Source organism: Hirundo rustica, chromosome 4, assembly GCF_015227805.2.
Source record: "Hirundo rustica isolate bHirRus1 chromosome 4, bHirRus1.pri.v3, whole genome shotgun sequence".
Taxonomy (NCBI): Eukaryota; Metazoa; Chordata; class Aves; order Passeriformes; family Hirundinidae; genus Hirundo; species Hirundo rustica.
This window is the reverse complement of record NC_053453.1, coordinates 65,133,341-65,155,221: the sequence shown is the minus strand read 5'-3', so window position 1 is coordinate 65,155,221 and position 21,881 is coordinate 65,133,341. Positions and strand designations below refer to the sequence as shown.

The 21,881-nt window shown below is 40.4% G+C and overlaps 1 protein-coding gene across 4 annotated transcripts in view; it reads right to left on the bottom strand.

The window, feature by feature from the left end:
- The window catches only part of PTN (pleiotrophin), a 75,008-nt gene that overhangs the window by 32,321 nt on the left and 20,806 nt on the right, over positions 1-21,881 (bottom strand). The window contains exon 1 of one of the 4 annotated variants that reach the window (XM_040061286.1): positions 21,233-21,286. The exons of 2 other annotated variants lie outside the window; for them this stretch is intronic. In XM_040061286.1, the coding sequence (XP_039917220.1) occupies positions 21,233-21,282 (50 nt within the window). In that variant the 5' untranslated portion in view covers positions 21,283-21,286. Of the gene's footprint in view, positions 1-11,943; positions 11,963-21,232; positions 21,287-21,881 lie in introns of those variants that run through there. One more of the 4 variants, XM_040061288.1, reaches the window with a different exon arrangement.

Sequence of the window (21,881 nt, the reverse complement as noted above, 5' to 3'; positions counted from 1 at the left end):
CTATATTTTCTGAACCTTTTCTAGACCTTCAAGTTCTGTTAATGAGTCATGACTACCACTACAGAGTGTGTGGGGGCTAACCCCATAAATTTCATTTGCAAGTCCAACACCTCTTTCCAGTTTCTCCAACTGATTTCCCATGCCACCTGCACCTAAATATATCTCTCTGTTCTCACCCAAATGTGTTTTACGTTCCAACTTCTCCTTAACTGATTTCCATCCTCACTACTGTGGTTTATAATCTAACTTAGTTCTTTGTCTTATCTACCCTGCCACTGTAGCGTCACTCCTTTATCAGTTGCAAAAATCTTTATTCATCTTACTTTTCCTTTCCTGAGTACAAAAAGTAGACATAGACATCACAGACATTTCTCTGTATACTTTCTCAAGGGTAAAGCTCACCAAACTCTTCTCAGAGCACAAAATCTTGAGTCTCCATCAATTTATCACACCTTCACGGACCAAAGAAATGCTGTCTTCATTTAAAACTATTACTATAGCCTTAGTGATCTAAGCCCAAGACTGAGCCAAGATTTAAAGAAAGAAAGAATCTTTAATTATAACAACTGACTATTCAGCAAAAATGGTCTCTCTCTGGCTGAAAAACCATGTCTTAATCCCATTTATAAGAACAGTGATCTTTCAGAATGATTTTGTTAAAGAATGTCTGAATTAAACAGTTAGCTAAAAAGGAAAAAATCATAGCTTGACACTTCTGAAAAGCCCAAGTCAAACACTTCATTTTAAAAAATTGCATTGTGCAGCTCAGGGACAATGTTTTTCAACATGTAACTAATACTATGTTTCTACGTTCTCTTTTCAACATTTTCAACATTTTGGGCCAGAAAAATGAGCAATGAGGTCAGTGAACTATGTCAATGCCATAAAAAGAAAAGAACCAAGAGTTACATGCCTGAAGAAAATTGTTAACATGCAAGCAAAAAAAAAAAAAAAAAAAAAAAGATAGATATATATATATATAGATATATATAGATATATATATCTCTTTTGTTCAAGTAAATAAACTAATTAATTCAGTTGTGGATAACAGTTTCCCTTACTTTGATATTTGCCTAGCTGACTGCATATTTGTCTCTCACATCAGGCTAAGGCAAATACACATACTGTGGGTATTTTACATTTCCCTTTCCCCAGACACAAATGAATAGTTCAAGTTGATAACAGATACCCCTAGGTACATAAATTCTGCATTTAAATGTGGAGCATAATTGAGGCTGGTGTAAGAGTCAAGAAAATGGATGGTGCAAACAAATAGAGGTGGAACATTTCTTTCATTTTTCCAAAATATTTCATGGGAGAAGATCAGTTTCCACAGGACAACAAGTCTTTGAAAGCATTCCTGTGAATTAAAACAAATTTATGTGTGTTTTTATAAGCTCACCAATACACAACTGCATTCCCTTCCATTGAAAAAATAATTTTACTCAACCTATATAGAGGATCCTACTGCTTCTCACAGGCAGACTCTACAGATACTTCTGCAACATAATATCCGAATTAGAAATCTGCACCTCTGTTTGGACTTCTCGTTAGCCAGCTCTCTCTCTCAGGGAGCATCAAGAGCTGTGCAATTCCTTTATTGCAAGTTTTAGGCAAATTTTTGCCAAACCAGGCAAACTATGATCACTATAATCGTTCATCTGATCAAAGAAGAATGAGTCAGTTATAAAAGTTGTCATTTTCAGGGGTCAAAATTTAGCATTCGTGCAGTACGGTTGTGAACAAGACATAATGGTAGCAAATAGTTTGTTCTTCAAAGGACAAGTGTAGTAAGTGGAAACATAGTGCTAAACAAACACAACAGGCAGGACGGATGGCTAAAAGGCCAAAGAATTAAAAATCTGGAGTGGAAACGGTCAAAACTTTCAGTGGTATTTAAAAAATGTTATGCTCCTCTCTTTTCAGACCTCCAACATGAGATTTTAAAAAGTGATTTCATTTTTCAGAAAGCCTAGGGAACACATCTAAAATTTCTAAACAGTAATAATTGAGAAGGGAAAAAAGGCCCAACTAACAACCTAGCAACAACAAACAAAACTCATTCAGTATCATAAACTGATGTTAAGAAACCAGCCATGTCCATAAAGGAAAAAACATGCTGTGGTTTCAAAAAAAAAAGGCATTACACTTCTTTAATGTAAAAAGGGTGTCTGCAATTTTTTCTGTTGGTCCCCAGTGAGTGTACAGAGATCATTGTCTTAGCCCTGGACTTCAAAAATTGTCTTAGAAATGAGATTTTTCAAATGAATATTGCTGTTGAAATCTGTTTCCTCTCATTCCCCAAGCTCTTATTTTGTTCCCATCCACAACATGCACATTTTCTTTCTCTCTTTTGCTCTTTGTGGGTCTAAGCAAGTCTGGGCTCTGAACTGGTAACTAATACAGTTCTGTAACTGCCTCTTCTATTGACCTTCCACTCCCACTGCTCCAGCTGAGAGGCTGGAGAAGCAAAAGGAAAACCCAAACCAAACCAACTCACATTTCAGTTCTTTCTACTATATTTCCAGATCTTAACTGAAAAATAGAGTTTAAGCCACTGGTTACTGCAATTTTTTCCCCTCTCTGCTCTTCCCAAAACAATCACAGCTGCTGCCTCAGTATCGACAAAATCACAGTAGGTTCCTTAGACTTTCATTTCTCCAGGACTAAAGGTTAGATGCTCCTGGATCTGATCACCAGGAAGACCACAGGAGACTGACCCCCATTCCCTCAAAGTTTTCGTTTCAGTGACACTGAGGCCAAATTTCTGACTGAACTCTCCTGTGCACCCTCTGCATCACTGTTTCTCTCCTTGGGTTATGGTCAGGAGTACCACGATCACTGGTAAATCCTCTCTCTCTATTCTCTTTCAACTCTGCTCCCCCAAGGTGCAAAAGATATAATTACTTGATGATGGCAGAAGGAAAAGAGGCTCTTAATAGTTATTCTGTCTGCCTCTTTTCACACCTCCAACGACCAGTGGTTTTACCTAATCATCTTCTTCTGATTGTCTGAGGCTGTTAAAACACAAAGAATTTTTTCATGGTTTTTCAAAGTCTCTGATAAGTGACCAGGTCCCAACTGCTTCACTACCATGACACTACAAGACCAGAAAAGGGCAAATAAATATTTTTACAGAGAGCCTTCTGATATAAAGAATATTGCTGACACCTCCTTGGCTACCTAAGGTATTTTCATCTACCAGAGATTAATTTGGGTATGTTCTGGAAAATGTTAGAGTAGGGAGTGGCCTATTCCCATCCACTTGCTGAACAGAATGCAGAAAAGAGCGACTCACTCCCCCTGTATATCCAAGACAAAGCTTTCTTTACTCAATTAAATTCATTTATTGAAACAGAGCAAGCTTATGAAGCTCTATTTTCCTGTCCACTGCAGTTGTAACAATGCCCAATGGGTATCACAGTCAAGAAGAAAAATAAAAAAAGGGAGCAATCAAGGAGCAATTTTTGCAACTGGATCCAGAGCCAACGATTAGTACTAATACTGTGAGGACACAAACGGTGTGCAGATATACTTTGATGTCACCACAATCCCAGTGGTCACACCACCATTGTGAATGAATCATGGTTTGAGAGCTGTTTAAGCCGTGACATGATTTGCATAATGAACAGCTGCACTGTACAAGCCAAACAGATGCCTCCACTGTATTTTCATTTTCATTTTCTCCCTCTGTCCCAATGAAGACATTTTCAGCTCAATGGCAGTAGGCAAATCACAGCATCTGTCACTATCCTCACTTCTGCATCTATGGAACACGGATAATAGCACTTGCCTCCCTTAAAAGAACACTGAGAAACCCATAATAAAAATGATTATGTGAAGAGGGGATAATTTTATTAGCCAGCATCAGCTGCAGCTTGCTCTACTTTTCTGCATCTCATGCCTGCATAGTTCCAGGTTTTGAGCCAGGTAGCCAGACTCCCTCAAGCAGAGGAGAGCAGCAGGAACACTGTGAAACTCCCAGTGGCTCAGCATATTGCTAAAGGAAAGCTGCCAGACTCAGTAGAACCCCCTTATCTTTGATAACCATCTTTCCTCAAAAGTAAACAAATTCTGGCAAATATTTGAGTTTTGATTTGCCTAAGATGACTGTCAGGTTGGAGATTTTTTACTGTTTTGTTTCTTGGTTTTTTTAACTTCAAATCAGGCTCTGGGAAATAGTCCATACTCATAAAGAAAATAACCCATTTTATTTCTTCTTTCATTAGGGCTCTGTGTCCTCTGCTGCTTGTCCCTTTCAGATGACAGTCCAAAATATACAGTACAGTCAGAAAGCTAGCTAACCAATGCCCTCTATTAATCTTTCCAAGGGACTCCATTTATACTTTTTTTTTTTTCTCTGAGAAATTGTCTCTTTGCTTCAAGTGACAAAACATCAGGGCATTGGGACAGCTATGCAAAAATGAATAAGGAAAAAAATTAAATAAACTGAAACAAAGGGTATCTGAAATGAAATCTCTGTTTCAGCTTTGTTTTGACACAGGGCTAGAATGTGTTTTTAAAATTCTTCTCTTTCAAAAACAGTGAGCAGAGGGCAGCAGTTGTGTGGCATGTTGTCTCATCTTTGCCAGTCAGCAAACAGCATCTCCAAGGCACATATGCCCTCCAGTGTGACACCAGTCAGCAAATAAAGCCAAAAGCCTAGACCTCATCTTCTGCAACTGATTCATAGAAACACAGAATATTTTAGGTCAGAAAATACCTTTAAGATCATCAACTTCGACCGTCAATCTAGACTGCCAAGACCACCACTAATCCACATCTCTTGGGTCACATCTCCATGTCACAGGGACGATGACTCAACCACTTCCCTGGGCAGCCTGTTCCAGTGCTTGACAGCCCCTTCAGTGAAGAAATATTTCATAATATTTAATCTAAACCTCCCCTGGTGCAACTTGAGGCCATTTTTGCTCATCCTATCACCTTTTACTGACCCCGACCTCGCCACAGACTCCTGTCAGGTACTTCACAGCCTTTCCCACTTAGCTAGAACTTTAGGAACTGCCTCACTTGTGCCAGTTCAGTTTTAGCAACTAAGTTAGACCCTTCCTTGAATTCGTGAAAGAACACTCATCATATAATTTATATGGTAGCAAAAATGAGTTGGGATGCACTGCCATTTCCTTTTCAGTTATTAGAGACAGGCCAGTGCTCACCTTGACCTTACCACTGCTAGAAAGGAACAATTTTTTTTTTTAGGTTGTTCACTGATAGTGTCAGCACCACGAGGTAGTGCTTCCATCCATGGGAGATTTCTTGTGTCCTAGAAATAAGCAAGCCAGTGGAAGAAAGCAAAGTACAAATCACCATCATTTGGCAGAACAGAAACCAAGGTTTATAGATATAAATCCACTTGCTTGTAATTATCAAAAAAAACATGTGTGACAGAGAGAACTTTTTTCCAGAGAAAATAGTCTTTCACCTTAATGAGGAAAACATCCTAGACAGAAAATCCCACTTTCAAATATGCCCAGGAAGACAGAGTTGCCCCTGTCCAGTCTCTTACCTTACTGGAATAAGTTTCATTTTTCTATCCAAGGTAAAAAATGTCAAACTGTGCTGTAGCTATATCATTTCAGATGACAGAGGATGAAGCTGTACAGCATGCAACACACCTGAGAGGTGGGACTTCAGTGCAGCCTTTTTGACTTTTGGACAGTTGAGCTTTTTTGTCCTTTGTTACTTTCCACAAAAATCTTTCCATTTTGGAAGTCAATACAGAAGTGCAGAATTGCAGTATATATAACTTGTTTTACACTACAGATATTTCTCATTGCCTTTAAGGGATTTTCCTGCAAAGTGAGATTATTATGCCCTAGGGAATATTGAAGTATTTTACACCACATGTTTAGCTTGCACAGTAGATATGGGAAACTACCACTATAAAGTGCCTCTTAGGACAATATTTACGGCATTCCGATATGCCAGTTTGGGGCTGAAAAGAAAAATCTTTCCCAGCACAACAGAGGGATAACGTGAATCAGGACTCCCTCACTAAATATCATATTCAAAAGACTGCTAGAAAAGGGCAAGGCAGTACGATATAGAACTGCCTCTCTTCTTCCTTGTATGAACAGCAGTCATTCCATAAACTTTTAAACTTAACACTGTAACTGCATTTCTCAGTGAATAAAATATTTTCCAAGTGTTATTCAACAGAATTTTCTTGAGAATGCATCTCCCAGCAGATTTGCAAAACAGTCCTGTTTGTCATGAGTGAAAGAAACTGCTTACAAGCGCTTCAATGATCCTAGAGGCAGGATTTTTAGAAAAAAGTTCCAAATTTTTCTGCTCTCTGCATGATGCATGCAAGGATACTTAAGAGGTTCAAGTGATAAAACTCCATAGCCAGATCCATGTTTTTCAGTCCATATTCCTAAAGCTGAAACCACCTGGGTTTCAACCACCTGCTGCTGAGGGAGCTCTAGGGATCACACTGTTTACACCATTTTTTGGGATGTACATTTTTTTCCTTTCCTCACGCAAACTGCCACTTCCCCTCTTCCCAGTCTTCTGCACTGCTAATATGTGCAGAAGTCCAGTACTGCATTTCCCCATATGAAGAACTTGGCAAGGAAAGACCGTGTGCTCTTGGCAGAAGTTTATCCTGGGATTATGCCAATAAACAATCATTTTCTGGTTGCCACAAGCATCCCATTATTTCGGTTTAGCCATTCAGTCCACTCCAGTTCAGCTCTGTTGGTGCTTCCTTAATAAACCCTTATTATCAGGGGCTTAGGCCTCAGTCATTTGAATTCATGCTCAGCTGGGACTCAGTATTCAGAAACCCAGTCCGAATGTCCTTAAAATACATATATAATTAAAACCCTTACTTGGCCACAGAGCAGAGACAATGAAATTTCATTGGCTGCAAGCTATATTTGCACTCTTAAAGACTTGAGAAAAGCTGGGTATTGAGATTTGTTTTATAAACAACACTTGGAGGCTTTAGTTCTTGCTGAAGAGAAATGCCATGGCAGTCTTTTTGCCTTCATCCTTCTTTGCATCTGTAGCCTGTTTACTACACAAATAAGTATCTTTTTCTCACCAATTTTTAATGCCTGTTCTTGGGGCTAGTTTTGGTGGGGACAGACAGGACCCAAAACCCAAAAGCACCTTGAAGCTCTCACTGGGATAGGTAAAGACTGGGGACAGCACATGAGACAGCTCCTCCTCCTGGGACACACTTTAGCAGCTCCACTGGTTTGGTGCCTGTGGAGGAGGTAGCTTAAGACACTTATCTGTATAGATAAGATTTACAGCTCTGATCCAGGAACCCCAGTTCTCCTAGAAAGCAGCAGGCAGTCTGTATCACTCAGGGTTCCACACACACCAAATTTGTGAGGGGACTGGCTCCAAACTTTGAATTTTAGGTCATCTTCATTTCTGCACAGATCAATTAAGAAAATGGTTTGCCTGGAGATTCGTTATAACTCCCACATCGTAGGGTTTGTCACTGAAAAATTCACAGCTACCTCCTTCATGCAATCCACTGTCCTAAACCCCTTAAAATTTAATTTGTTCTTGATTTTCTGTTCTTTACCATAATGGTGTATAAACCATCAATCGCAGTGTTTTGCTGGTCCCAGGCTGGATGTCTCTGTGTGGTGCAGGACAGGAGTAGCAGCGTGAATCCCTCAGACAAAGCAAGGGTGGCATCTGTCTGCCCTTCTCCAACAAGTTCTCCTTGTACAAGTTGGATCTTCCAAGACACAATATTTAAATGCAAAAAGGTGTAGCACCCATGGTTCAAATTAGTAAGGCTTTACACTGCGTTCCTTCCCTTCCAATATATCCTCCCTCAATATCACACCATCCTTACCTCCCTAGAGGTAAGCACCAGTGAAACAAGTCCTCACCCCCTCCACCCTCTCCTCTCCTTTGCTCTCCGCAATTAAAATCAAATATGCAAACTGCAGAAAATGGATTCTCTGCCCTGCATCCTAATAAGCATGGCTAGTCCCCTGGAAGAAACTGGCTTGCAAGATGTGGAATTCACTGATGACTTGTTTTGGAGTTAGGAAGAAGAAAAAAATACAAAGTGTGATAAAAACATATACGCATTTTGGACATCTAAAGTGAAATCCTTCTCCATCTGGTGCTTCAAGCCTCTCTGCAGGTTACCCCAGAGAATTGTCTAACCTGGGAGGACAGGAAAAATACACAAGGTTTCTCAAAGAGATGTTTTACTCAAGACAGAATCCCTTGTGGACACTTTTAGTTTCCATTCCCAAAAACGTAACTGAAACTCTTTACCCCTACTGCTGACTGAGGAATTTGGAGACTAGCATGGCAAAAGCAGCTCTCCAGGGACTATACTACTACTGTGAGCTGCCATAGAGGTAATAAAGATAAGTTAGTGTATGACTGAAAGACCAGTTTCATGGGCTCCTCTCTGGGCCCAGGGACCCTTGTCAGAGCAAAGAGCCCTCGAAGGCTCTGGGTTCTTCAGTTAGAGTAGAATTACACACACAAGAATCCTGAGACAACAGGAGTGCCATCCACCTCAAATGAAATCAGCGTCATATAAACCTCTGGAAATGAACCTGTCTAGAAATGCACCACACCTTGTAAGCTTTCCACTGCTCTTTATACTCTTCATGAGGGTTTAGAGAGCTGAATATATTTGTAACTCTAAATGATGCTTCCCACTGATCCTTTGTTTCTAGTTTCTTCCCAGAGGTTTAATAAGCAGAAAAGTGTTGTGGTATGCATGGTTTTTTAAATCTCTATAAAAAAGGAATTCCGTTTCAGTGAGCCTCCCGAGAACAGTATTTTAACTACTGAGTTTTGTCATTTTTGTGAATTTGCAAGAAATACCGATGGAGGAAAAAGGCCTTAATAAAACTGCAATAGTTGAACTTAACGGGCAGATACTGAGGAGGGGTGAGGGAAGGAAAGAAGAAAAGGTGAGGGATGTTAACTCTTGATAGTTTTAGTGAAAACTTACAACAAGTCTTTACTGTTATATTTCTGCACAGCTCAAATCTGCAATGTAACCAGTCCATTCTTATACTGGCAACATACCTACCTCCAGTGGGAGTGATTTTTCCAGAAATGCCTCAGGACTTTATTGCAAAATCCCAGCCATAAGGTTGGTATAATCTGTCATGAATTAAATGCATGATTTCTCATTAGGGAAGATAACTCAAGGGTCCTCGAGGTAGACTCGTTTGCAGTATCTGTATAGGTGCAATACAGCATTGCCCTCTGCTGGATTTTAAGCTGTCTACTCATGCAAAGGTTGCCTCTGGCTGAGCTAGAGAGGATGATTTTTAAACAAACATTGTACCAATTACCATGCAGGAATATCCTGCCACTAAATAAGGAATGAAATAGTGAATGAATGCTTATTCCTAAGCCTTTTTGTCTTTTTTTTCCCCACATGGCTAGCACTGCTCAGGACAAGAGGCAGTGTTGACTTATTCAACCCTTCCCCAGTGCAGCAACAGTCACAGACTATTGTGCATCCCCCAGAGCCCAAATACTGCAGAGTGACTTGCACACAGATACACAACATCTAAACAAGACAAAACTGAATTGTTGGTGAACACTGGCTGAATTCTGGTATCTACAAGAGTGGTCAGTCACATATGACTGCCACATCCAACTGGGTGTTACCCAACACACAGCATTCCTGCTATATAGAACTTCTAGAAGCTTACTGGGCATCTCCTGATGAAAACTCAAGGGCTATTTCCAGTCTCTTCATAGCTCTGAATATAGTCTGTGGACTGATGTAGGATGAGTGCGACAAGAACGAGGAAGGATCTCCTGCTTTTGACTAGGATAATTTTCCTCCTAGTAGCTGGTGCAGTGCTACGTTTTGGGTTTAGTATGCAAACAATGTTGATAACACACTGATGTTTTACTTGTTGCTAAGTAGTGTTTATACTAAGTCAAGGACTTCTCAGCTTCTCATTCCCTGCCAGCCAGCAGGCTGGAGGTGCACAAGTGGTAAGGGGACACAAACAGGATCCCAGCTGACTGAAGAGCCACAGAACATCATACCACCATGGTTAGTACGTGAAATTGGGAGAAATTGGCCAGAAGGAGCCTATCCCTGCTCAGAGATGGTTTGGGTGAGTCAGTGGGTGGTGAACTATTGCTTTGTGCACCACTTGGGGTTTTATTTCTTGGTTTTATTTCTCTTTTTTGTGCTGTCTCCCTTTTCATTACAATTATTATTATTGTTATAAGGATTATATTCTGTTTTAGTTGTTAAACTGTTTTTATCTCAACCCCTGGGTCTTACCTTCTTTCAAATTATCCTCCTCTTCCAAACAGAGAAAAAGGTGACTACTGGCTGCATGGTACTTAATTGCCAGCTGGGGTTGAACCATGACAAACAGCAAACTGAATGCAGCACTACAACATAAAGCAAAGCTTTTTTGTCCATTCCTGCTTTTCACCATCTATCATTTGCTGACTGTTCCCTGTCTTATTGACTTTTTGATATAACCAACCAAATGCACACAGATACAGGTATATAGGCGCACCTATATATGCAAACACATACACATATAATATTTGAACACAGCTGCCTGCAACAGGTTAATTATACTCATATGACCTAGTGTATAGGACACCTAGATAAAGACAACAAAGCCCATTTCTGTATTTCTTCAGCTATTATTCTTGCTGATCATGTGAAAGACACAGCAGGGCCTTTTGCATCCTGTAGCTTAATGCTGTACAAAATGGGACCCCATCCAGAGAACCAGGACATCTGCTAATTCAGACTAATACACCGGAAGCTGAGAGTTAGCAAAATACTATTTCAGATAAAAAGGAAGAGCAAAAAGAAAGCTCTTTTCCATTTATACTTATTTCCAGAGTCTACCCTTGCACTTCTTAAGTGGTCCTTTATTTGGTTTCTTCTAACTTTGCTTTTCCCACCATTCCTTCCCCTTTTCACTCTACCTTATTCTCTCATTTCAATCCCAATTTACCATTTTACTTATTTTCCCTCTTCCACCAAAAATACATGCAATATATTCTCTTTGGAATACCTAGCCTGCAAAAGCAACTGCTTATATCCCTGGTTTTCTTAGGGTTCCAACTCTGTTATGTCACTAGTGGCTGTGGGAGAAGCACACTTTTCTTCATGGGTGGTATTTTTAGTAATGATAATGACAACAACAATAAAAACTTCAGTTTCTAAAGATACTTTCTTGCTTCATTGCTTAATGAGAATATCTGTACTCTAAACAGCCCCCTTCTAGCCTGCTTCTCCCTGCAAGGTATTCAGAGTTCTCTGTGGGAGGCTTCTTCCTAAAAATAAATGTCAAGTTTTGTCTTCTCTTATCCTACAGCTAATTAAATTCTGCCACCATAACACTTCACCTTTTCATTGTGCTGCATTTCCAAAGTATCAGACTGCACTTTGCCCTTTTCCTGCTTCTTTTTTTCTCCCTGTACTGGCAAGCCAAGAGCAATGGCTGGGGTTTAACTTAAAAATTTTCAACCCCAGCCACATGAAATGAAAACAAATAAACAAAGCCTACATTGTCTGATCTCTGGAAAGAAGTTAGCACCACAGGTCAAGGTTTGATAATCTAGTGATTTCAGCTTACAAACTGTGCAAAGCAGAAAACGTAACACTAATTAAAGGTCTGCATTATTACATATGAAAGCACTCGGACATGAAATTGCTAAGACTGTACCAAAAACATGACAGATGGAAGGTAAGAGTTATATACATAGTAAAAAAGAAACGTGATATGGTTCACATTATCTAGAAATCAATTCTTAAACACAAATTCTAGCTAATGCCAGAACAGACTTTTATGGACCAGGAACACATTGAACAACACAATTCACAGCATCAGCCCAATTTTCGCTTGTTTGTGTTTTGCTTTTTAATTGCCTATCCTTGTTCAAATGTGTAGGCAAACTGATACATTAATGCTTTATACTCACCTTGAACCAATGACTGGCCAACATGCCAACCCATAAAATCATTCTTGATGGGACATATCTAAACATGCAACAATTCCAAAACACTACCAGTTGTCAATTATTTTGGAACTATCAGTGGTCACTATGGCCAGTGATGCAGATGATGGCTCCAGTTTAAGACTGAGGGAAGAAATCACAATGCAAATATTTCAGCAAAGCGATCCAAGGTGCAAGGCAATGTATACAAAATTCTCAGCGTGTCACACTCAGGTTCATTCCATACTTTACATTCTAAAGAACAACCATTCAAATTAAAACAACAACAACAACAACAAAAAACCCTCACAAACTTTACTTAAGATTGTTCTTGATCTTTGGGCACACTGTACTTGATGGCTAATTATATTTTTGATTAAATTGACCTTTTTTCCCCACAACTGCAGCTATTCCTGTTTTATATTGGAAAATGCTTGGTGATGATGATATATCAGCATGAGAAAAATCTCCATGTGACCACTGCCCTGTCCTGAGCAACCATGAGGGAAAAAAAGATTTTGCAAGGCTTTAGATGGCCACAAATATAATAGTGACAGTATATCCCTGATACTTTTCATAGGAATGTCAGAAGAGCAATGTAGGAAAACTATCAAATGGCTGATCTTCTTTTCTCTCCTAGGGTGTGGGTGTCCCAAAATGTCTTGGCACGTTTCAAAGCAATATGCAGAGTCCCTGGAGGACAGGACTGGAGTGGGAGGACTCTGGCAACATAAAACCTCCTTTTGAGTTAAATGTTGCCAATAGGGAAAGTGGGAAAAAATAGTTTGTTCTCTTTATAATTATACCATATAATTGCATTTGGAAATTATTGCCAACAAGAAGGTAGGAAAAGTCCAGTGTAGTTTTCAAACTATCTTACCTGAAGGAAACAGTTTAAGAAAGTTTAAGAAAGAAAGAATTTAAGCTTTCCTGAGACTGACTTTTAGTCCCTATCAGAGAAAATACCTATGAGGATTGGGTTCAAGTTACAACTGCAATAAAACATAAGTAAGGTAGCACGGTCCAAGCAGAAACAGAAAGACTTTCCCACTCTGACCTTGTGGCATCATGACTCCTGATGAAATTCAGAAAATTAAAGAGTAATGCTGACAGAAGGACAAAACTTTCTGAAAATTATGCTATTTGTTACTGTTCATCACATGCCAAGAGAAAGCAGAGCCAAAAACTGTTTCATTTACAAACAAAGTCTAAAGTACTGGAAAATTTCATACATTCATCATGCCCTCCTACCCCAGTTTCTACAAAAATGAGAATAATAATAAACTTTAAAAAAAAAAAATCAAGCCAAAACAAAACCCAAAAGATTCAATGTACCCAGCACTGGATTTTTTCTCACACATTCTGCAAGATCACATGTTCATGTCTGTAAGGCTGCATGCTTTAGAAAGCAAAAACCACATTAGGTGAACTTGCTGCCTTTAATGAATATATAGATCTCACAAACTCCTTTTTTTTTTTTTTTTTTCCCTCTTTCCTGACAACTTACTGTGCTGATATAGGGCTAATCAGGTAAGTGCTTGCATATTCAGTCCTAAGGATCTTGGGATTTTACTGTTGTGTGAGATACCTAGATTCACAAAATGTGTATCTTTTATATCTCTGCTCAATGCTCAGCAAGTGCTGATAATTTCTCAGATGGCAGTGAAGTTTAAATACAGCTAAATATCACTGCTGCTCAGCTCCATCCTGAGTCGCTAGAATATTGGAAATCTTTGGCTTCATAGGGCTCATTAGAAGTTAACTTACCTCATTACCTTTTTGCATTACTGTAGCCACACCATCTTCAGCACCCAAGCTACCACTCAGTCAGCTGGCCTTTATGGATCTCAGCCACACACTCTTCATTCTCCCTGTACATCACCAATCTTAACGATTCTCAATCCCACTCCTGAACAATTAGCTCAAGAGGGCTGAATGCACCTTCAGTGATGTGTGCCAGCACAGGAGGCAAGGGTCCAAACACCAAAATCCAGCCTTTCTATGTCAGTTTTTCCCTTCTGGATAGTTTGTGATACTGAGGGTATACTGAGATGTGCTGTCTCTTTTCAACTTCTACATTTTGCTATGAAAAGAGAACCTGTATCTGTTTGCATAATGGATGTATGCATATGAGATTGCTTTTGAGAAGATTCCAGTCATTCCCTCTTCTAGAAAGAGCAGAAACAAAACGACACAGAACACAGAAAGAAAAGCTGAAGAAAGAGGATGAAGCATATAACCGGTCTTAAATTCATTAGTATTTATATCTTTATCTATGACAGAAAGGAGGAAGAACAGCTTATAGTACCAAGGATCATAACACCAGCTTTCTCATGTATGGATTCAGGGAGGCAAGAGGGAGCATTCCTGCAGGTAATTAGCCTTGACTGCTAATCACATCAGCCAAAAGTGATGAGACAATTAGTCTGATGCTCCTTCTAGATCCCCAGAGCAGCGCTGCTGGTTACTGTGATGCTCTGATGCACAGCAACCTGCAATACATCCTCACTACCACAGGGACCAGGACTGGCTGCAACCGCAGCCTGCCCTTGGAACGGACAGAGTAAAACCAGTGTCCCTTCTATCACTGCCCTGCTCTACTTCGAGGACCACGTTTCCTTGTGGGAAAGGGCAGATAGCCAGCTTCTGATTCACTCCATTGATCTGCCCTCCTACTACAACAGCACAAACCAAAGAAGAGCAGAAATTATTTGCTTGATCTTTTCAGAGTCAACATTTGCCCGGTTTGCAGATTTCCAGAAAAAGAGAAAAGTCACGGTTCAGTCACAACAAATGCAGAGAAAAGTGGACAAGGACTTGGATTTACATTTGTCTGTATCTCTTGTCTACTAATTCTTCTAAATATATATTTAAAAAGCAAATATACCATATTACTGCATTTTCACATGACCTGTCACCTGAAGTCTTACTCATTCCTGAAGGTAGAGAGTAAAGTCCTAGCACATACAGATATTGCACATACACCTTATGAGAAACAGTTTCCAAAAGCTGACAGGGATGCCACAAAAGTATATGTTAGATACACAGAGCACAGAAACAATCAGTCCCAACTCTGTCACTCAAGGAAAAGACTCTGAACCCTTTCAGGATAGAGGACTGTGTCACAGATGGCAAAGGCCTAAAACAGATGGTACAAGAAAGGACTTGGAAGAAAATGACAACCAGGAATGAGATGGGCCAGGAGACACAGGGACAAGCAGGCTGTGAATTGAGGAGGAAAGCTGATACAGAAAGTCTCTGAATATGAAGCTCAGCCCAGCCAGCTGAGATGAGGATACTGGAAATGAGGTAGTATCTCACCTGAGAGCACGTGAGAGAAGGCAACTAGATTGTGTGCCCTGAAACTCAGCAAAGAAAATGGAGGAAAATAAATCCTTCCAAAGATTGTCTTCTCAAGCCAGGATGATGACAGCTTAATTATACTGGAACTCACTAAGGGTTAGACTTTAAAAATAGCACCCTGTAAGATTTCAAGAGATGGAAACATAGAATAACCATTACTACTAAACCTTATAGAATTAAACTGAAAAACAATTAACGTAGATGTCAGACTTGCAACTGCTAGAAGACTGGAGTAATTTGATTCCCCCTCATACAAACATTTACATACGCCAGAGGCTGTCAGGGGATTTAATGATGGGAGCTCTACGTCAGAAGAGTGGGATTTCCAGCATCTATTTCCAGATCTGTGATTCAGGCCACCCTATTTCTTCTCACCCCACCTCTCTCCCTGCCACAGCATAGGCTTGTTGTAAGCAGCTTTCTGCCAGAAGAAGGCTGGATGATTAAGGTAACTACCTCACAAGGCTCAAGGATTATATCTTCATCTTCACTGACCCAGAAACAACCTTAGAAATAAAAACCAGGTCTCTTAGTGAAAAAAGCCTGGAGGCTGGGGGCAGAAAGGAACAAAACCATCCCAGGATTCAAGCCATTTCAGGGGCCATTTGGCAGCAGACCATTCCAAGGCACTCCTACCAGTTTTCCTAGCATCAATTCATCTTCACAGGTTTCAGGAAAGCTGTATTTAAAGAGTTCATGTGATCAGGACATCTTCACACCACCCAGACTGCATAAATCATCAAACCATTCCTCTGCATGTACTGGAGGTTTGGACTTGCCTCCAAAGCTTCGGCAATTCTGATTTAGAGGGCTTCTTACCAAATTTAGTCCCTGGCTACTTTGGCTTCCAGGCTCCAGGACCAGAGAAGACACGCAGGATGCCTAGAAAGTGTTGCAGTCTAAAGTGTTACTTTGGTGTAAACTGCAGCAGAGGACCAATTTCCTTCAGCTACAGGCTGTCCTCCGCAGCAATTACGTTCTTTGAAGGAGCAAGAACATTGCTCCTTCAGGCACAAAACTTCATCAGGATGTCAGTGTCTGCACATGACTGAGACAGAAGTTGAAGTGGCAATATTGCTACTCTTAGTCCCTACAAGCAAAAAGCTAGTTTAGTACTTGTCCCCTTCTCTTTTAAGATAACACGCAGTGTATGCCCTTCTCTTCACCTCATCCATGCTAACAAGTTTTACAGTCAACATCCAGCCAGCTAAGGAGACAAAAGTCTTGTGATTTAATGTTTTGCCATGTCTGGTCTTCAGCAAGACACCCCTCTAAATGGAAGGCAGAGTTATTACAGCTTGCAAAATGCTGTATTCCTGCATTTTGATTCTCAAAATGGCTTGACAGGAAATAAAACTGCTTGTGCTTTTCCCAGTCAATTCTACTACAGCTTCTGCAAGGCAGTGAACTCTCACTCCTCAGATAACACTATTAAGTCAGCTTTTTCTTAGCACTAGTTTTTCAAGACAGAGACAACATTAACAAGTGGGTTTGCTACAGAGAGGGGAAGAATGTATTCCAAGCAGATATGAAAATACAAAGAAATTTAATAAGACTGAGCAAGGCAACACCCTTAAGGGTGAAACTATCAGGCTGTCACATAAAAGAAAGTGTACCTGGAAAAGGAGGATCAAATATAGCAGAATAGATAAACCCAGTCCCCTGCAGCAAATCAAATTTCTGTCGATTGCCTTAGTTTTTTGTTTGTTTCAGGTGAGCAGAATAGAGGAATAATAGAACCATAAATCCCACTGGAGTAGATTTGTTCCAAACAAGCATCTCACCAATAAAAGCAGATTAAAATAGGGGACAAATCTCTTAAAGGGAAAAAGAGAAGAGCCCTGGCTCACCGGCCAGAACATTGGTACGAGTGCTGCTCTTGAGGCAGCTCACAGCACCCTTTCTCTGAGATAATGCTGCCTCAAACTCACCATCCTGCAGATACAGGGAGAACTCCCATCAAATTCCACAATTACAAACACGACAGCTGCTCTCCTCCTGTTCGTGTGCTACCAAACAGAGTCTGGGTGTGCTAAAGTAGGCCAATATCTTCCTCATTAACAAGGAAACTCTACGCTCTCAGTCCCTGCACTGCCTCCTTCCACCTCTCATGTAGAAAGCCCTCCTATGCCTTTATTCTCCATTCCCTTTGTCTTTGGCCTATTTCTGGGGTCCCCTCAGCCTGACTTTGCATACCTCTGAACCAGTGGTTGCTGTTCAGTTTTGATCCTTTCTTTCCCTGCCTGCTTTAGCTGCCTTTATCAGCTGCAGCATTTCTCCAAAGTTAAGGTTTTTTTCTCTAAGGAGTATCTCCTTTAGCATGGAATAATGACTACTACGGCTGATTCTCTCCCTCATTAGAGGGATTTCAACATCTCTAGAGTTACCTTTGACTGATAGGACTCTCATTCATTCAGTAATGCAAGCCTGCATTCTGCTTTTTCTTGTCAGTTTAGAGTATTTATGGAAAATCAAGCTATTCCTTCCCTATCTTCCCTAGCCCCCAAACACAAAACAAACAAACAAAAAAGGTAAATGAATGTCACATTTTTCTAATAACGTCCCTCATTTTTACCTCCTGTAGTTGCTATATATACAGCCTCAATTCTTACTTTTACTCCACTGCAAAGACACAGGGTTTGTGCAAATTAGTCTGAAAAACCCAGTATTCTGTTTGCCACAAGTCCTTCATTATTGCTTTTTAAACAAGTGAAGAAATGCCTAAGATTAAAAAATAATATGTTACGTTACTAGACCAATTACTGCCTATTACCATCTTATACACCACATGTCAGTAAAAAAACTCCATGAAAACACAGACTTGGAAAATAAAAAAGAATCATTAAGATTATTATTTTACAAGATACCAGAATTAGTTTTTATATATGAAGGAATGCATGATAATAAAAAAATACAGCAGCAAGAGTCTGTCACAGTCGACTTTTAGCAGAGAACTCTAGCAGCCTCCAGCAACAAAAGCCACATTTTCTAGCAAAATAAAAATCTCAGAATCCTCCTCTACCTTTAGCAGGTTAAGCTGTTCATTACAGGGCCACAGGGAAGCTCAGGGATGCTAGTGAGTGGAAAAATAAGCAGAGAAACCATAATTACAAGAAAAACCTTTTTAAGAAGTGTCAAGTACCCTGAATGAGAAGGCATTGAGCCCTCCCAGACATCCCAACTTGACCTGGATGCTGAAGGCTTCAGACCATGTATGATTCAGAATGCAGAGAGACTTTTATAAACTTTGGTTCCTGATCACCCAGCATGGTTTTCGACAGCAGCATACTCAGGACTAGCAAGAAGAATATTGTTCAGTTTGGGATCTAGAAATATTTAGCAAGCTGAGAAACACAATGCTGGGGGGCAAGGTTTCCAAGAAGTCTCCTCAAGGAGTTTAGCACCAAATATTTGCATATTCATTTAGTACAGAAAATCAAAGAAATCAAGCACAACAAATATTTTCCACTCCACAAATAGTAGGCTTTCCTGCTAGTTTATATTAGGCTCAGGTCGTTATACAAGAAGAAATGGAAACTTTGGAGATGGAGGGATAACAAGTTCTGAAACTCAATAGCATCAGAAGCAAGATCCCACACTTGGAAACTAACAGAAAATTCTCCTTTGAACCACTGCCTCATCAGGTCACAGAAGTGAAAAAAGAGCAATCTTAGCACAGACTTGATTACCACCATGATGAGACCATTCAAAGAGGGGATGTGAATTCAGAATGTAACACGCACGGCATGAGATCCTGGTGCCTCCTTCCAGTTCCTCCCATGTACAATCAACCTCCAGAGAAAAAAAACATTTGCAAATGTCAAAATTCAGCAGGTTTTATTTGGTTTTGGTTTTTTGTTGTTTCATGTCAGCTTTTTTTTTTTTTTTTTTTTAATATAGGGATTGGTGAGTTTCCTAAATTAATGTGCTTAAATTTTTGGATGCTTGGAATCAGCTTGATACACTTTGCTACTTCACATGCTGTCCTCTGGGACACAGACTTTCTTCACTCAAGGACTGTTTGTATGATGCCAAGGAAAATTCCTCATCTTCATGGGCCAAGTCCTCCCAGCACCTCTTTGAAAGAAATGAAAAAATAACCTAGTGAAATGCCAAAGTAGCTGGGATTCTTATCTGTACTCAATTTCCCCCTCCCATTTCTCAGAGGAGAAGGGCTGTTTACTTAATCAGAAGATTACATTTGTTGATCAAAGGGTGAGGGAATCCTCCCTAGCTCACACATCCCATCCACATGCAGATTTTGGAGCACGGCCTCGCTGAAGCACAGTGTATGGCAACACAAATGAACTACCCCTATATTAAGTCACCAGATGTAATCCTGACAGCAGCTTCAAGCTCTTGGTTTCCTCCTCCTCCTCTGATCTCTCTCCTTCTCCTGCCTCCCTCTCTCTTGGCTTTGATGACTTTGACAGCCAAGTTCTTGGAGAGTTACTCCAGGTTACAACATGTCACCTTTAATGGAATTCAAAGCTTTAATTCAGAAAGTGGCCACTCTTGACCTCTGGCCTCACTGCCACCCACTCTGCCACCCCCCTCCTTTCTCCATTGCCATGGAAATGAATGGCTGAGCGAAAAAATGGGAGCAGGCAAAGTCTAAAGCTTTTCACAGAGCCCCCAAAAGAAAGATGAATGAAACTCATTCATCACTGAGCAAGGAACCCAGAGAGCAAGCCAGAGGCAGAGCAAGCAAGGGAGAGAGACAGCCTGAGATAGAAAAGGTTACCTCATGCAGGAAGTGATGTGATTTGAAAAAGAAAAGCACAGGAGGTGTGAGGGAACATAGTTCACTTGCAAAAACTACAGCTTCCACCAACAAAGATGCTAGTTTGGGGAGCAGGGGTGGTTTCCTCAGCCCTTTCCCAAGATAGAATTTCTTAGGAAAGGATTACTAGGAAAAGGATAGAAATCGGAGGGGAGAAGGGAGAAATGCCTGAAAAGAAATCTCAGCGAAAGTCTGAAGGATGGACCACTCACGAAAATGAAAAAATATAACCAGAAACAAAGCTGTGGTTTTAGTGCTTAAATTCCATTCAGAAAATTTTCTACTTTAGAGAGAAGTATTTTTCTCCCAATGCATACACCTGCCTTTCCTCCCCATCACCTCCGCATCACCTAGCTTGATTTGTCTTCATATGTGATATCAATCAAATACCAAAGCAATTTTTAGCACTAGGCAGTAAAGCACTTCAAGAGGCAATAGCTTAATTCACTCAGATACAGCACAGGTTTTCTGGTGCATTCCTGCAATTTTCCCATTTCTCACAGCCTCCACTACAACTGCAAAGAGCTCCTTTTCTGAGCATCAAAAACAGATGCACGGTAAAACAATAATAATTAAAAACACAATCAAATGACACTCCATATCCCAATGCCAGACGAAGGAGAACGTGCTACTGCTTGCTGTCTTATAGAGCTGAGGGAGCTTGCTGATGCCAGTGACAGAAAGAAGGGGCGAAGGACAGAAAGGAAAGTCTGAAATGCAGCAGCTCCAAAGAGCTTAATTTGCCTGCACCATTTGAAAAAGAGATAAGCAAGACAGAAGGAAGGCAACAAGCTGTGACAAGTGATTCCCTAAACCCAGAATCTTTTGCAAAGGTATTAGATAAGGGTGTCATAGATTATACTAGGATATTTATATAATTGATGACTTCCCAGAATAAACCAGTCAAAATTCATCTCAAGCATACAAAAAATTAGGCAGAAGCCATCAGGGCCCTTGGGGATGGTTATGGGAGAAAAGCTGTAAAGGGTAGATCCCAGTAAGAGAGAAATTCTTACCTATGACTGCCTTCCAGCCTTATCCCAACAGAGAAATAATAATGCAGTTCTCCTTTTCAGTGAAGGCAAGTCCAAAGCTTACCCATTAAGCACGACTCAGAAGAGAACCTACCTAGAGATTAAGTGATAACTCCAGGAGATAGCTGCCCCTTGCAGAGCCATTACCATTCTGAACCGTGAGATTCTTTTCCCTCCTCCCTAAAGCTAATCAGGCATGATTCCCTTTCATTCCTCCAATCCTTTTGCCACAATTTAATTCCTTTTTTTAGCATTCGAGTGAAAAGGTATCACCCGAGAGGCAGGAATCATTAAACTTTATTCAGTGTTAATTCAGTGAACTGGATGCCAAGCCAAGCTTCCTGGGAATGACGTTAGCACCTCTGCTGGCCAGCGAGCTCAGACCCAGAGCTCATGCTTCAGCTTTTGGTTCAACTGTATTACCCTCCATGGTGGCTCACACCCTGCCCTAGCCTGAGCTACCCTGAGGATTCCTCAGGGTGGGAACATAAGCAGAAACCCTCACTTCAGTATATATACAATATACAGCCTGGGAATCACAGTAAGAGGGAGCCAGTATATTCACAAAGCTTTTTGAATAAAGAAAAACAGAACTGGCCACTTGTATACAAATTAACTGAAACTAAAGCTGGCATTCTCCATTGCTTCCAAATCTCTCTTCCACAGCTATCAAAGCACATCTATCAAAAACAGAAGTAGGCATAGGTACCACTCCTTTTCACTTGCAGAATGCCTACTATTGA